Source organism: Lycorma delicatula, chromosome 4, assembly GCF_047948215.1.
Source record: "Lycorma delicatula isolate Av1 chromosome 4, ASM4794821v1, whole genome shotgun sequence".
Lineage (NCBI taxonomy): Eukaryota > Metazoa > Arthropoda > Insecta > Hemiptera > Fulgoridae > Lycorma > Lycorma delicatula.
The window spans coordinates 55,787,988-55,805,602 of NC_134458.1; the positions used below are offsets into that span (position 1 = coordinate 55,787,988).

The 17,615-nt window shown below is 31.9% G+C and overlaps 1 protein-coding gene across 1 annotated transcript in view; it reads right to left on the reverse strand.

Moving 5' to 3' along the window:
• RagA-B (Ras-related GTP binding A/B) overlaps positions 1 to 17,615 on the reverse strand; it is a 35,421-nt gene extending 17,806 nt beyond the window's left edge. The window contains exons 1-3 of the mRNA XM_075362980.1: positions 16,887 to 17,615; positions 13,200 to 13,299; positions 5,292 to 5,358 (exon numbers count right to left, since the gene is read on the reverse strand). Of these exons, the coding sequence (XP_075219095.1) occupies positions 5,292 to 5,358; positions 13,200 to 13,299; positions 16,887 to 16,898 (179 nt within the window). The 5' untranslated portion in view covers positions 16,899 to 17,615. The remainder of the gene's footprint in view (positions 1 to 5,291; positions 5,359 to 13,199; positions 13,300 to 16,886) is intronic.

Below are 17,615 nucleotides of genomic sequence, written 5' to 3' on the forward strand. Positions count from 1 at the left end.
GAGATAACTATTTTGTTCTTAAACATTTTTAGCATTATAATCTTAAAAACAAAATTACTGGGTAATAAAACAATGTTTGCCACAGAAATAAAAAACTTTTGCAAGCTCAAAATTGAATGTATAATAGATAGGAAGAAAATTTTAATGCATGTTCTACCTAAGCCAACAAGATTTAATAAGCTCAAAATTCCAGATCATAGTTACATATTTTTAGGCCACTGTAGGGAAATTAAAGATTTTCCTCTTTTTAAAATAGAGAGCTCAATACAGGTATTGGTACAGGAATTGTAAAACTAGCCAGTTTTTTCATTAGAAAAATTTCTATTATCAAGAGCTCTGTTGTAGAGTTTACTGAAAAAAATGATTAAAACAGTACGTACAATAAAAACTGAAATAAAAATTATGCTTCTACAACTCAAACCTCACTTTGACTCAGTCTGTATGTAAATAATTACCTAACATCCCCACTGAGGACTACCTCAATACTCTACATAAAAGAGGATAAACAAATTGTACTGAAGTTAATACAGCAATTTATTTTAAAAAAAATTTAAATGAAGATAAAATAAATGATAAATATAAAATAAAATGGATTAAAGGAAAAACAAGTTACATACTGTAGTGTATTACTGTACAAGGAAATTACTTGTAAGTGGTAGTAGCCAAGCAAAAATCCAGTAAAGTTTTTTACTGGCATAACGTTTTAATTTTTTTATGATAACTAGTAAAAAAACACATGCGCATGCGCGCACACACACACACACACACAGTAGGTAGGTCTGAGAAGTTCCCGAACTAAATCTCTGTAGTCAACACATGTAGTGCCATCTCTCAGACAACCAAGGAACTATGTAGTATGACATCTGATGAATGTGTGTAAAACATTTCACCACATTTCATCACTCCAGTCTCAAGTTATATTCGGCCGCATACATTGTGTTCATGTGAGCTTGTGACATGGAACAAAGAAGCACGATAAAATTTTGTGTTCAACTTCAAAAATCTTTCGTTGAAACTTATTCCATGACACAGCAAGCATTCAGTGAAAGCCCCATCTTGTACTACACCATACACATGGTGGAAGCAGTTTAAAGATGATAGAGAGTTGTTGGATGTGGGGAGTTGTATGCAGTACATACAATTCTAACAGAAAAAATGAACCGCCGATAGGTTTGCTCTCATTTTGTTCCACACTTCTTGACCGAAGAACAAAAACAGGTTCGTCTTTCTTGCACTCAAGACTCCGTTGAAACTGCAAAAACAATTGTAACTGGGGATGAAAGCTGGTGTTTCATATATGATTTGCAAACAAAGCATCAATCCACTGCTTGGTTAAGTCCTGGAGCACAAAAACTGGCGAAAGTCAGACAGCAAAAAACAAGAGTGAAAATAATGCTGATTGCATTCTTCAACTCAAAGAGCCTGATTCATCATGAATTTGTTCCAAATGGTTAGATCATGAATTCTAAATTCTATTTGGCAGAAATGAAATGCCTGATGCATCACACTTGTCGAATCCGGCCCAAGTACCGGGACCCGGGCAGTTGGAACTCTTGCACGACAATGCCTCAGCACACATGGCAACAGTTTTAACACATTATTACTCCGCAAATCAAATCACCATCTTATCCCACCAGCTCTATTCACCCAACTTAGCTTCAGCAGATGATTTTCTATTCCTAAAACTCAAGTTGAAGATGAAAGGCCCCTTTTTTTATGGCATTCTGGCCATCCAAAGGGCTTGCACCAAGCAGTTGAAGACGATCCATCCCACAAAGTAATTTCTCCAGAGCGTTTGATGGGCTCTACCGGTGCTGCAACGAGTGTATAACTAAAGAAGGATTTTATGTGAAGGGCTGATGTGAGTAAATGCATTTATCTTTAAACTGTATTTTTATTTTATTTAGTTCAGGAACTTTTCAGATATGCTGTGTATATGTGTATGTTTATCAATCAATAAATGCTTGAATAAATTAATTTACAATTATAAAATAATACTTAAAATTAAGTTTAAATTTAAATGGAAAAATAAAAATAACTTTAAATATTCCGCACGCATCAAATTCTATATCACCTTTATGTAAACTTAATGAAAAGAATTCAGAACCCTTCATGTTTTGCTCTCAAAACTAGATGCTCTATTACTGTTTTAGATAAATTAATTTCATTATTTCAATGGAAACTAATTTATGATCACGGTAGATACGTATATTATACACAAATAAAGTAATGTACTTATGTTTCACATCAACTGTTTTCCCTTAATTTTTCCTCCATAAACTGAACTGTTTTAAAAAAAAAAATCACAAAGCAATATGTCTCATATGCAAGTAGGCCACATATTAGTCCAAGGTAATCAGAAGAGTGTTGTTAGGAAGAGTAGTAAGAACTTTGATGGATAAGCAAATATGTCAGTAGATATAAGCTATGTTATATCTCACTTAAATCAATCAATATAACTTTTCCTGGTGTAAATACTGCAGCTCTAATCCCACTCATCTCATGTACTAAACTAACTGCTTAGCTAAAATGTCATTTCTATGATTTTTAAACAAGTACATTTTACTTGTTACATACATAAATTTACTATCATATATTTCATTCATACACGATATGTGCCAAGTTGAACCCTTGCCATTTATGATGTGACTTTTATTATAATTTCATTTTATCTTGTTACCAAATACACATGTCTAGGTTCATATAGAAACATAGGAACTGCACCCTCCCAAGAAAACTGATCAACTAGCAATTGATTTTACATCAATACAAGTTACATTACATGAAACTTTTTATGGCACTTAAGAGTAGCAATAATTTGAGGCAAAATATCAAAGGTGTCATATTTTTACAGTGATACAAATGAAGATTAACTTTATTTAAAAGTGAAAATAGAAATAGTAAAAACCAATTAAATATTGAAAATTAAACTTTACCATTTGACAGACTGAATGTTTCATTAATCTAATAATAAACATTTTTTAAGGTATTGAAAAATAGTTTGATCTTTGATCTTGCTATAAGAACAGAAAATTATTACCAGCTGTATAGTTGAAGCTCTTTCCATGGAATCAACTTTTCCAAAAAATTTCATAAAAAATGTATGTATTAAAAATAAATTAAACATTAATATGAGGGCAGTTTAGAAAGTAACTTACATTTGTGACTAGCATGGAGATGGATGGGAATAGAGCCACCAACTTGGTATCAAAATGTTTCTACACTAAGTACGCATCAATCTGTCATAGCATGTGGACTGTGATTTTTCTACTTTGTTCATTGTGAAATATTGAAATGTGCAATTCAATAGAAAATCCTGCAAGTTGTGAGGTGTATTTTTTACTAGCAATAAACCTCAAACAAATTGACATTCATCAGCAACTTTGTGAGGTGTATGGAGATAGAATAATTAATAAAGGTGGAGTGAGGCAGTGGTGCATTCAGTTTAAAAATGGCCGCATCAATGTTCATGATGAGGACCACAGTGGTCGGCCTAGCCTTGTGACTGATGAACTGACTATGAAAATCGACAAATATGAAATAAATTCATGAAAATCGCAGCATTATGATTACGGAACTCTTGCTACATTTTCCCCAAATTTCACGAAGTTTACTGCATGAAATTGTATCGGGAAAGCTTGGTTATCACAAGTTTTGTGCAAGATGGGTGCCAAAAATCTAAGGCGGCAGATTTCTACAGAGAAGGAATTGAAAAGCTTGTGCATCGTTATGATAAGCGCCTCAATTTAAATGGCGACTATGTAGAAAAATAGTTTAAGATTGTCCCTTTCAAATGTATATAATAAAATTTCTTTTTTTTATTTGGTTGGTTTTTTATTTTAAAACATAAGTTACTTTCTGGACACCCCTCATATTAAACAAAATTGTTATGACAGTAAGTCGACCTAAAGCCCTTTACACAGCAAAACGTTAACCTTTAGCAGATGTGGTGATCTAAGTAAACTGGAAGTATAAGAATGAGGAAAATATTGTGATGAATCAAAGAAAATAGACAGTATCAAAGAAACATAACAAAGACTTGTATACACATAATGAAATTATTAGACACTATCAGAAATTGAAGATTTGCATTCTATGGACATATACAAAGAATGGACCCAAACATACTCACAAACAAAATTTTCACCGACCTTATAACAAAAAAAACAACTGGTTTCAAGAAGCAAGGAAAGAGTTAAACAAACTCTGAATAACTGATGCCGATATCAAACAATGATACATCTGAGGAACAAATTACAAAGAATAACAGGTTTTCAGGAGAAAACAAAATATTGGACCACAACAACTTAGACTGAAGAAGGGAAAGATAAAGGAAGATTATGCTAGAAATGTGGAAGAAGGAAAAACTTTCCAAAATGAATTAATTCAATTTTGTGATCCAAAGAGATCTATTCGAACCAAAAAAAATAAAACTGTTTAATCAGTTTATTAAGATGCAATTTTTTTACTTTAATTCATAATATTTAATGGTGCATGCTTAAGAATACCTTAAATTAAAAAAAAAAACAAAAAAAACATGGAAATATATTCCCAGTATTTTAACAATTTGAAACAATACGTACAGCCTATTTAGCCTAATTATTATAATAAATTTAATTTTTTAGTAGATGCCAATATGCCACAGATGGAACCACGGTGACTAACCCAACTACCTTGCCACTTGTCCAAGTAAGAAGCGATAAATGATACGGAAAGGGGAGTGAAGAAGGAGGGAGCAATTAAAGATGAATTGTGTTCGAAAACCAAAATCTTGTTTATGAAATCTATCCTGAATCCTGACAATTTTGAAAACTTACACTCTACTACAAAAGAATTTACATTACTATACATTTAAAAAACACACATTAGTATTCAGTATGGAGCAATAATATGTCCCTGTGCTGCGAGGCTAATAATGCTTTTGCCCTTACTCAAATATTTTTCACCTACATACATATATTATTAGAATAAATAAATATAACACAGATTAGAGAATTACAAAAATAGATTATTTACAATCTAGTATCAATTAATCTTGATTTTATCAAAAACTACAACATCCCCCCTAAAAAGTAGTAATATTTCTTGATAATTCTCATGCAAAACATGTGGTCTATTTTTCTTTTCATACCAGACTTCTGTACTTCAATATAAATTAGTTGTTAAAAAAAAATAAACAAACAATTATACCAGGAGGCATCACAATAAAAAATCATGACCAATATAAAAATAAATATACACATATATATAATTACATATATGTAAAAACTACTATAAATAAGGGTACTTACCCTCCACAATCCCACAGGTTAAGAACAAGATTGCCAAGAAATCTAACATGGGAATGTTCCACATCAACTGAAAAAAAAGTGTTTCATTGATAAAACATGCTAGAAAAATATATATGACATATAAATATGACATTATTAATTATAAATATGACAAAAATATATATGACATTATTAATTATAAATATGACAAAAATATATATGACATTTTTAAATAGATTTAGATTAATTACAAATCTAATCTTTTAGGTTTAGTGATGCAAGTAGAACATGGAACCCAAACGCTTGGTAACAAAAACCAATCGAAAGTGTTAGTAAGACCACAGGGTAGTAAGAGAAATTAATAAGAGAAATTAGAAACTGTATAAACATCTAATAGCATTGTAAAAAAAGGAATTAAGAGAGAAAAATACCAATTATGGGCATAAAATATACTAAAAATGGAATTCAAAGAGAATCTCCATGTTTATGAGAATCTAATCAAGAAAAGGAAAAGAAAAAAGAAAATATAGTTACATGTTTATGAAAATGAAAACATGTTGCAGGAATAAAGGATAAAAATGAGTTTTTAAAATCAGAAAAATCATAATTAAGACTACTCTCTTCCTTCCAACACTACATAAATAAACCTGGTTGTTCTTACCAGCTTTTTAATGCCTAACAGGAAACAGTAATGACTAGAAATTTGTGATATTCTGAAAGTATTGAGGCATACACTGCTTATTATCAATTTTACACTTAAAGATACAATGCATTCTCTAATCATTAATACGTTGAACTTTAGTTTCAAACTAGTTTGGTTTTGTTACATAACATTTATCAAAAAATGTCATCTCTCAATCCTCAATAAATTTATTATCAGATGTTTATGGTATTTATACATCAGTACAATAATTACATTTGGTGTTTATTTATGAAAACCTTTAATTATTCTTACATTATTGTAATGTATGATTTGTTGCATTAATTTCTCTTTATACATAATTATAATTGAACATTATAAAGACTTGAACACTATCAAGAATATAACTGATCTAAGCGTCCATCCGCACTGAAACGAAACGTGACCGCTCTGGTCGTGATTCTAACATCGAATGGTTGTATGAGCTTAACTCACCAGTGAGCGCTAGCACCCACTAGATCGCAGCACCAGACAGCACGACATGGAACGGAACAAATACCAATAACAATTTTCACTCCATATAAAAACTGAAGTGTGATGATAAAAAATATAAATAATAAACATTAAAAAAAAAATCACACTGCACTATTTAAAAATTAATATTGAAGACATATTACACAAGTAATGACTGAACACATTTAAATAACTATAAAATACACTTCTTAAAAAATCAATGCTAAGGACAATAAAAAATAATGTATAGAAATTATTTTACAAATAAAAAATGTAATGACTAAATGGTTAAAAAAATGTCGCACGTAAGTGTTGTGGTTGAAAATGAGTATTCTCCTAAATAAACTACATTTATTGCTAACTGGACTACAGTGAAAATATTATAGTAATAAGTATAGTTTTTATTTTATATGCCACAAATTTAAACTACAAAGATAGGTACTATTAATAATATAAGGTATAAATACATTTCAATCATTTTGTATAAGTTTTCAGGGATGTTCTTTGCTAATTCTAACTTTATGAAAATGGGTATAGTTATGGAATACAACAGTTAATAAAATTTTCAAGTAATGTTTATAATGAAATTATAATGATTATAAATACCAGAATTATACTTTAATATCAACTGCAGTAGAAGTTTGGTTTCTTTAGTGATCTTCACATACGTCAACACAATTTATTTTACTCTAGGTGTCTAAATTTATTCAGAACAAGTCAATAATAAAATGATATATGTTAGAATAAGTCATACAGAACTCTCTATTAAATTTGCCATGAAATGACAGCAATTAGTAATCCTCTTAATAGACTTAGTACAATCTGCCAAGACCTCAGGAGGAATTCAGAATTCAGGATTTAGGATTCTTTGCAGTGTGCATGTAATGTTTTTTTGTTCTGCGTATTAGCTGTTTTTAATATAAGGGGAATCGTCCCTTCCTTATACCTCTCCTATCCTTCATCCCCCAGCCAAATCCTTCCATTTCTTTTTGAATCTCAACTTTCCTAATCCGACCCTGGATTTGGAGGAATACATTTTATCTTTCCTCGACCCCCGCCTCAAATTCACCTTGTAAGGGAGCATAGAACATGGAACGAGGCGTAGATCTCAGAACTGGTAAAGGTTTTCCGGTTCAGCCTACTACAGTGGAGGAAACTCCAGAAAAAGCAACAGAGACTGCTACGGTGCCGACGACTTCGCAGCAAGCGACAATAGAGGTGATAACTATGCAGACTATTGTTGGTACTTCTACAAAAGATGTACATGTAGAGGGTCTTCCACCTAGACCCGCCTCGGACTGCAGGAAAGGGAGCAAACGGCTGAAGTCAAGACAATCCTCTATGAAAGAGGAGGATATTAATTTGGATTTAAAGGAATTAGTCTGGAGATTTGCTAAAGATCTTAAAAAGAATATGAACAAGAATGTCAAGAAAACTATTTGTGAAGTGGAGGCAGACCTCAGTATTGTGTTCAAAAGACTTGAGAGGAATGGTCAAGAATTCCACATTCTGCACTGGTAAGAGATCGACATCAGAGGTAACCATCCAAACAATGGTCGCCACTGGCTGTCCGATTGCAGATGCGTTGGATAATGAGGTGCCCGTTTCACAGGTGGCAGAATTGATCAAGAGAAATTGGCCAAAGAAGGTATTCCGAAATATGAAGGTATTCCAGATAGAAGTGAGAAGACCATTAATAGGATGACGATCATCAATATGCATGAGATAAAGGAGCTGCAGACACTATCTTCCAGGTACCCGCAGGTAGCATGGCGCTCAAACAAGCCTGGCATTAAAGCAGGGACTGTGATTTCAAACACAATTGAGGCCAGGCTGATTGGTAGTGGTGGTAGTGAGGATCTACCAACTGGCAATATCTTTCACGCGGCCTAAATGGATTCAGATAATGGCGCTGACTTGGCGTAGGCCCTGGTCGACATGTTTGAAAAGATTAGGATCAATAGTCATGGTAATATTGGGCTGAAAGACAGAATTTTACGGTCAGGACATGCCCACGTATGTACGGAAATTTGGAGTGAGAGGAGGAGGACTGGACACAGGTACTACCTTATTGTGCATACGGGTTGACTTGCTCCTGCATGGATTGGCAGCGAGCCAGCACCCCAGACACATAAGACGGCGACAATAATGGTAAAGTCCGGGTTGTCGTATGCGGATCTGCTCAAGATGATTAGTTCTGAGGTGATGGTACCAGAGACAACTGAAATTTTGTCCCATCAGGAAGACTGGGGACCAAATGGAAATCAGGGTGAAAGAAGAAAAGGATGCCTCGGGAGCCTTCAGGCAGGCAATATCCTTGGTGATAAAGGAGGGTAGCATTCATCCGAAAACAAAGACTGCTTCCCGTCGTATTAGAGACCTGGAGAAACACAAACTGCCAGATGAGATTGTACGGGGGCTGGCACTGCCTCTGGACAGAACTTGCCAGGTGACCTGAGAGTATCGGTCAGGTCAGGCGATGGTGAAACAGGTGTGGCTATTTGTCAGCTTCTGGCACCATGCGCTGCTGCTACTGCACAGAAGGGCAGGATGCAGTTTGGTTTGGTATCCTACAGGGTAGACCTTGTAGACCCACCACAACAGTGCTTTTGCTGCCTCGAGACAAGGCATGTAGCAAGGTTTTGCAAGGGTGAAAACAGAGCGGGGGGGGGGTTGTTTCAACTGTGGGAGAAAAGTGCTTAACATATAATATAGAGGCGCAGCTGGGAGAGGACTGGGCAGTTCTCAACTCAATAATGAGAACTGTACAATTCAACATGAACCATTCTAGGTTGGCATGGGATATGCACATATCGGGGGCAGGTCCAGACATAGCACTCGTCTCTGAGCCGTAACTTCCTTGTCTGGGGCCAGATTGGATTGTTTTGGAGAATGGTGGGGCAGCACTCTGGTCTTGCGCGTCTCTGCCAATGGACGATGCTCATAGAGGAAATGGTTTCGAAAGGGCAAGGGTAGGTGGAGTTTGTTCATGCTACCTCTTGCCCAACAATCAGATATAAGGAAATCCTGACAAACATCTCTGGGGACCTCCTTACACATCGGCTGGTGCTTTTAACCGGTGATTTTAATGCTTGGGCGACAGTCTGGGGCTGCCAAGAATGAACGCACATGGTAGACAAGTTATGAATGTGATTGCAGCACTTGATATGGTCTACCTTATGAAGGAGATCTTTACACCTACAGGAGAGGCATGTCAGGGTCCATTGTGGATTTAACATTTGCCACACCGGAGGCGGCTGTAAAGATTACAAACTGACGAGTCTCTAACAAGTACAAGAGCAGTGATCAGCAACCAGTTCTGATGACAATCTCTAATAATGGCCAGGGCAAAGGTGTTACACCCGCATTCATAGGCTGGAGTGTTAAGGATTTTGATCTGAGTACTTTCACTGAAGTCCTCAACTTTCATGGTATACATGATGCAAAAAACATGGCGGAAGAAAAGGCTCACCGCCTTGCAGGTTGTTTGGAAAAGGGCTGCGTGGGTTTACCACAGAAATATAGCATACCAGGACATCCCCTAACTTGCTGGTGGACTCTAGACATTGCCAGAAAATGTATAAATGCCACAAGGCCAGGAGGCAGATGACTCAGGTGTAATTGCACACTCTGATAGCTATATACGCAATACACTATAGGGAGTGCAGGAAGGAGCTTGCTGGCTCATTCATGAGCCTAAATGAAGGGCCTGGAAGCAATTCATTTCGGAGATGGAAGATGATCTGTGGGGGAGGCTATATAGGATCTTAGTCCGAAGGACCTCAAGACCTAAGGTACCTGTATACCTGTAACTCAAGACCCAGATGAAGTGCAGCATATCATAGAGGGGCTATTCTCCCATGGGGAAGAGTTAGCGATGAACGACAGGGAAGAGATGGAACCTCCACCTTCCTTCACCAATGAGTTCATGGTGAAGACATCAAGAATTCCAGTGGATAAGGCACCAGGACCAGACTGGCTCCCAAATCTTGTGGTAAAGGTGGTGGCTCAGGCTGAGCAAGATGTCTACCTGAAAACGTACAATACCTGCCTCACTGGAATTTTTCCAGACAGGTGGAAGAAACAGTGGCTGGTGCTGGTGCCTAAGTTGGGGAGGGATCTGACACTTCCCTCCTCATACCAGCTGCTGGCAATGGTTGATTCACTTGCCAAGATATTGAAGCAAACGATACAACACTGGGTTATATTCATATAACATGAAATTCATTTATTTAACATGAAATTTAATATTCTTTTTCTAAGCATTATGTCTAATTCTTTTCAGCATTTTTTCTTTGCTGGTGTTCAGAAATTTGTCTATTAGTGTGGGTTGCATTTTTGGGAGTTTAGATTAATAAAAAACCATATTATTTTTAATACTTTATGAAGTATTTTATAAAATTTTTACACTCAGATAAAACTAATTGTTTACAACATTACTTTATTATCTGCTATTGTTTATTTTTAAAAGTATGATGGCTGTAAACATTGGGTATCTGTGCAGTTGAGTTTCTGCCAGAGAAAAAAAACTGACTGTACTGAGCTCCAGTAAATGGGTTGAGGCCCATTTTTCTTAATTTTCCTTCAATTGATAATTATACTATCAGTTTTTGAAGTACTGTAACTATAAAATTAAAATATTATTTATAATATTATTATCTTAATGAATTATTATCTTAATGATATCTTTATCTCTGTGATTTATATCTGTTAATATTAAATAGTTTCGTTAATTTAAATTTATTTAAATAATTGATGTTACTAGATAGAACCACTAGTTAATATGTTCCAATTGCATCATTAGGCAGCAAAAGGTTTTGTTGAGGGACTTGCAAAAGCTGCCTTACGTTTTTTTTTTTTGGTTTTTTTTTTATCAAATTTTCAGTTTTCATATTTTATGTAACAGTTTTTTTATGCCTCTGCTGCATGCGACACTGAAATAAACATTTAATTTCAAATTATGTATTTTACTCATTCCTACATTTCACTTTCACTTCAATACAATAACAGATAGACTTCAGATAAATAAATAAAAAATTCATGCTAACTTTAAGGAAAACATTCACATTGATATAGGAAGGTTTGGCCTGCTATTATAGGAAAAATGTGTCTTTACTATCAACAAAGTTGTGATACAGGAAAATTCAACCACTTGCTTATCAATGCATTATAAGGATAACAAAAGTGAAATTGTTGGTGCGTTTCTCAAAACATAATGTGGGTTTTCTATGCTAGATCCTGATGAGATCAGTGAATGTTTTATTGGTGGCTTAATGTCTGTTAATTTTTCCTATCCCATTCTAACGATTTGTGGTAACAAAAAATATCTTTTTAAATAAAAATCTTTTTTTATTAAATTTAAATCCATCTTGCAAGTTACCCATTATTACTAATGTGACATATTCATTTCTTGATAGCCCTTACACTTTTAGTATTTCTTGAAAAAAAGTTAGCTAAAGATTTACACACTTTCGTAGAAAATGTATTATGGCTGTATCTATGATTTTTTAAACAATTTCAAAAAATTCTGTTTTAAAATTTATTACAACCACTTAGAAATGATTGTATCTTTACAATAATTCCTTAAAAATAAATAACTCTATAAAAACATTTATTCATAAATTAGTCTACGCAACAGAAAAATTATCTGCATCTATAGACAATAATTCCATTGTTTTTACACAGTAAAGATTCTTTTAGTCTAACAAAGATACTTTGACTGAGTTAAAATTTTACCAGTATAAAAAATATTTAGATTGAAAGCTGATATTTATAAAAACAATAACCAGACATTAACAACTGATGACATATGATAATTTTATATATCATTAGATACAAAAGAATTAGATACATGTTATGAAATAGAAAAAAGTATTGGATTAGTAGCAAATTTATTTTTTTTAAAAATGCACAAAGTCATGAATGAGAACTTATTTTTTCAATAACACAAATCAAACTTGTTTTAAAACAGTTATAAAATAAATAATCTTCTTATAGAAGAGATAAATAATAACAAATAACTTTTCCCAATAGCAGCTCAAATGTATTTTTAAATTAAATGCAGAAATATAGAAACACAAATATTAAAATTATTTGGATCTGGAATTATTCCACTTCTAGAAAATGCCAGACGCAATCCTCAGAAGTTCAAATAACATCAAATGGGGAAACTGTTATGAACTTAAAAAGCAGAATAATGTCTCCATTACTTGAAATAAATATAAATATAACAGCTCATATTGTTGGAGAACTTGAATTGCATGCACATGGATGATGAGAAAATAAATAATTTTGAAGAAAAGTCAAATCTGGGAAAATCCTTAGATGAATTACAGCAAGAGTTGATAAAAGTAAGAGTTGTCAAGCATAGGGCACAACTGATTGACATATAACAAAAGTCATTCGGTATTCACTTGCAGTACTTTTAGTTGTATATGTTAGGAAAAAGAACAAGAACACAAAAGAGTAGTTCCATTGGTAAACTTTCATTAAGTCCTCCCCAAGTATAGAAATAATCAGCTTTTTCTGTATTTATTTATTTATTTATTTAAATATGTATCATAAAATTAAAAATAAATATGTTTAGATAAAAATGTGAAAAAAGAATTCATAATTTTGATTATTGTTTTTCAATAAAAAGGAATTACTTTATCATAAAGATACAAATAGAGCATAAAATGATTGAATTAAAAAAATTAATTGCGTAACTTGACTGGCACAGCTAGGAAAGTTAGGCAATCCATTGCCGGCTTTATTAAACATATGATAAAACTTACTTGTAGCTCCTAATCTCCTTGTATCACGAGCTATATAATTAGCAAATATTATAGCTCTCATACTGGTTTTCCCAGAACCACTTTTCCCCATTAAAAGTACCTTAAAAAAATAAATAAAATTACACCAAAATAAATTAACAAAAAAAAAACCATGCAGATACAGAATAGTACTATAGCCTACAAGAAAGAGGTGTATTACATTTCTGTTAAATACCTTTTTTAATGAATTACAAAAACAATTAAAAGAACTTCCCACTAATTTATTTTGTATGAGTGTTAAGTGTTATAACCATAATGGTTGTAACAAGTCAGACATTAGTAACAATAAACCTGACATGAGTAACAAGCCCCTTATTTATTTGAAATTAAATGAGTAGTTTTTAAAAAAAATCTAAGTTTACAAACATGGATTTAATAAGCTTTAATATTTTGCACATCCTCATTTAACTATACATGCTTTCAAAGTTATTATTTTACTCTACTGATTTTACTTTTTACTCGCACCCTTACACAGCTATTATTTTGTATCATTTTTGTCGTAAAAAATTAAGCCTCAATTTTGTTATAATGAATTGTATTTTGTGACACTGCCCCAATCAAGGTTTTCAGTTTTCCTTCATATTTGCTAGCCAATGCTGATGCAATTCGTTTTATTATCTGTAATGTAGCAAACCTACTCACTACTATGCGATCTATATAATGTACAAGTACCAACCCACATAAAAAATATAATTATTTGAAGAAATAATAAACTGAACTTCTAATCATGTCATGATCATTTAATTTGAAAAGCTCAGAATTAATACTTTCAAAAAATGAGAACAAAACTTTGCCACAGCCTAACATGGTACATAAACTTTTATGATGTTTGAATTCTACAAAGCCCATATTCTATTAAATATTTCATGAAAACAGCTTTTATTATACATAACAAACATTTATTGATAATAAATAGCAAAGTCACATGTTTTCTCGCTACAATAGTTATATTATTAATTTTCTCCACTATACTGCAATCCCTACCAGTACCTTTTCTTCTGGATTTGCTCTTCTTTTCTTTTCCATTTCATGCGATCTGTACACATTGCCTATTTAACAATTATATATAATTATTATTATTCCAATTTGGTTATGATTTACATCTCAGGCCCAACAACAACAAATAAGGAATAATCATCTCAAATATAGTTGAAATGAAAATTATATTATTATCTGTAACATCTGATATTGTTATTGTCACCTGAAAAATCCGATATTCCTTCATTCTTTTCTAAAATATCAGGTACCTGACTGATATTTAACAATAGCACAATTTTGCAAAAAAAATACACAGAATAAAACATGTTTTAGCAGTGAAACCACCAAGATAACATACAATGCAAACTCAGAACAAACATAAGAGTACTTTTAAAAATTACAGAATACAGCACTTTGTAAAAAGGAGTATTTTCCTTTTAACAAATTACTTTCAATAAATTCAGATAGAAACAAAATATTTTTAAAAACCTATTTTTAGATTATGAGTAACAAACATTTAGTATACAATAAATAACTAAATCATTATCTGTAAGTTTAACACTGTGATTAATCACTGATCAAAGAAACATAAAAAAGGTTCCAAAATATTAAGAAAAACAGCTAAATAACCTTTAATGCTGTTGTTTCTATAGCAGCTAATTTTGTTATAACATGATGCAATCATTGCCACAACTAGGGTAAAACAATAATAATAAAATTCCATTTCTGAAAATTTAATTAAATTCATGCACTTCGAAATCAACAAAGTATATCTTATATATATCCTGATAAGAATGTCAGCAATCTGAATAAATGTTTACATTATACTGCATACAATAAAATTAACATCATATCATGGTAATCTTGCTTAAGCAAGATTATGGTTAACCATGACTTTTTTGTTATTTGGCAGGTTTGCGGAGATCTGAAAAATTAAATTATTAAACTTTCAAATATATGGAAATATGCTTCCATAAGCATATTTGTAGGATTATTGAGCAGTTCCTTCAGCTCTGATACTTCATCCTAAATTTTTGGTCACATTTCATGTTACTAAGACCAGTTTTTATTGCATCTGATAATAAATCATTAAAATTTATAAACTAACTTTCAAACCTGAAAGTGAATTTTATTACATTTTATCTAATATTTAAGCAACGAAGCCACAAATGTGGGAATTTGTGGCTTTGTTTTTACGTATTATTTCTATTTTAGAATTTTGGGAAATTAATTTATAGTAGTTTTAGTTAAATCTCATTCAGTAAAAATTACCAAACACATAGTAATACAAATATTAGTCAATAATTTTGAGTTTTTAGGACAATATTTAAATTTAGATGTGTACAAACACTAGAATTTTGTAGCTGAACTGTTAGATTAGGATTTAAAATGTAATTATTAAATTACTATTATTTATTACTGATACAAATTAAAGTACACAATTGCTTTATAATTTTAAAAAAAACCAAAAGTTCCATCTTGTTTTGAACACGTAACGTACATAATAAATGCGCTTTGACACTAGGCTCTGATAAATTATTCACATGGTTCCACGGAATATACATACAAAAACATTCTAACAAAAAACTGAGAAAAATATCAAACATCTAACTCAATTTATAATATTCTTCCTATAAAGCAGTCCATTATATCAATTGCTGATGAGATAAGCACACTCATACACATATTTTTTTTTTAATAATCAGTATAATGCAATTAATTGATCAGAAAAACAGGATTCTTCTCATATTCTGGTTCTCTTAATGAGCTTATTATAGTACAAAAATATTCTTTATTTAAAAGATTCAAATATGAAAACTTACTAAAGACTGCAGGCTTGAACAATATTTCTTCAAATTTGAGGAAACACAGATTATGAAACCTGAATATCTCAATTTCAAATCTTTTATTATGATAAAAATCTTTTCTTAGAAATATAAAAGTAAATACATTTCATTTAAAATAAAAACACTTATTCACAGATTATTGGATCCCTCTCAACTTGCAATATTATATACTCTCCTACAAAATACCATTATGATTGTTGAAAACATCCATCCAAAATGGAATGGCTTCCAATTAAAATGAAATGTCTTCCAATTAAAATGAAATGCCATTAGCCAGTTACAAATTATTAATAACCACAATGGTTGTAACAAGTCAGACATTAGTAACAATAAACCTGACATGAGTAACAAGCCCCTTATTTATTTGAAATTAAATGAGTAGTTTTTTTTTTTAAATCCAAGTTTACAAACATGAAAACTTTACATACACTTATAACTAAATAAGTATTACAGCAATATTTCCATCAAGAAGTAAATCTAATGTAACCAACTAAAAACAAATGGGAAATTATTATTTAACAATCAGACAAACTGAAATCGGTTATGTAGATAAATTGGACAAGAAATAATAAAAAAGGGTATATACATAAGATTGTTTTTGTATCACATAAACTCCACAACTATTAAATATAAACTCACAATAGTTTTGGTTACCCAGTATCACTATATAACTTGCATTACTATAAAGTTGAAGAAATTGGTTTCTTATAAAAGAACGAATGTAAAATGCATTTACTCGTCTGCACTACACTTACACACTAATTAACATTTAACTCTCCAAAAAATGTTAATACTACATAAAAATGTATAAAATATACATTACCTTCTTCTTCATGTTTGAATGTAATGTATAGAATTCTATTACACTTTAGCCTTTATTTCATGAAATCGTTACTGTAAAATACTATTCTCCAATCGTATCAAATACTAATTACATTGATTAACGTAAAAATGAATCATGCGACCAACGGCTTCTAACTGTTTCTATTGAGCTAAACGTACAATCTTCTCCACCTCGATAACGTTCAAAATATTCCAAATAATTTCACAATAACTTCCTAAACAAATATTACCTTTTTTATGCCATTACAATATTGTTTCATGACTCATAGTTAACAGTACAATTCTCAGCTAACCTATAAAGCTGCATTGAAACAAAGATCGAGGTTAGACGATTTTTAAAAAAAAACTTTTTTCGAATTTTAATTAAAAATCAAAACCTAAAAAATTTAATTCATGATCCAAAAAAAAAACTTCTCTCACTTCAACCACCGCTGGAATGCAAACAATTTAGTTGACCCAGAAAGTGGAACAAATATATATATATATATATACAGAGTGTATCACGAAGTTCTCCCGAGACTATCATAACCTACAGTGAAGTGAATAAATTATACTTTTTACTTTAAAGTAAATACTGGTCAAATAAAGTAAACCCTTGAGACAAATTGAATAACCTTTTACCAATACTTATAAGTAAATATTTGTAGTTGTCCAAGTATTTGCGAGTAGTTTTCCCATTTTGCTTTTACTTATCCAGTATTCTCTTTAC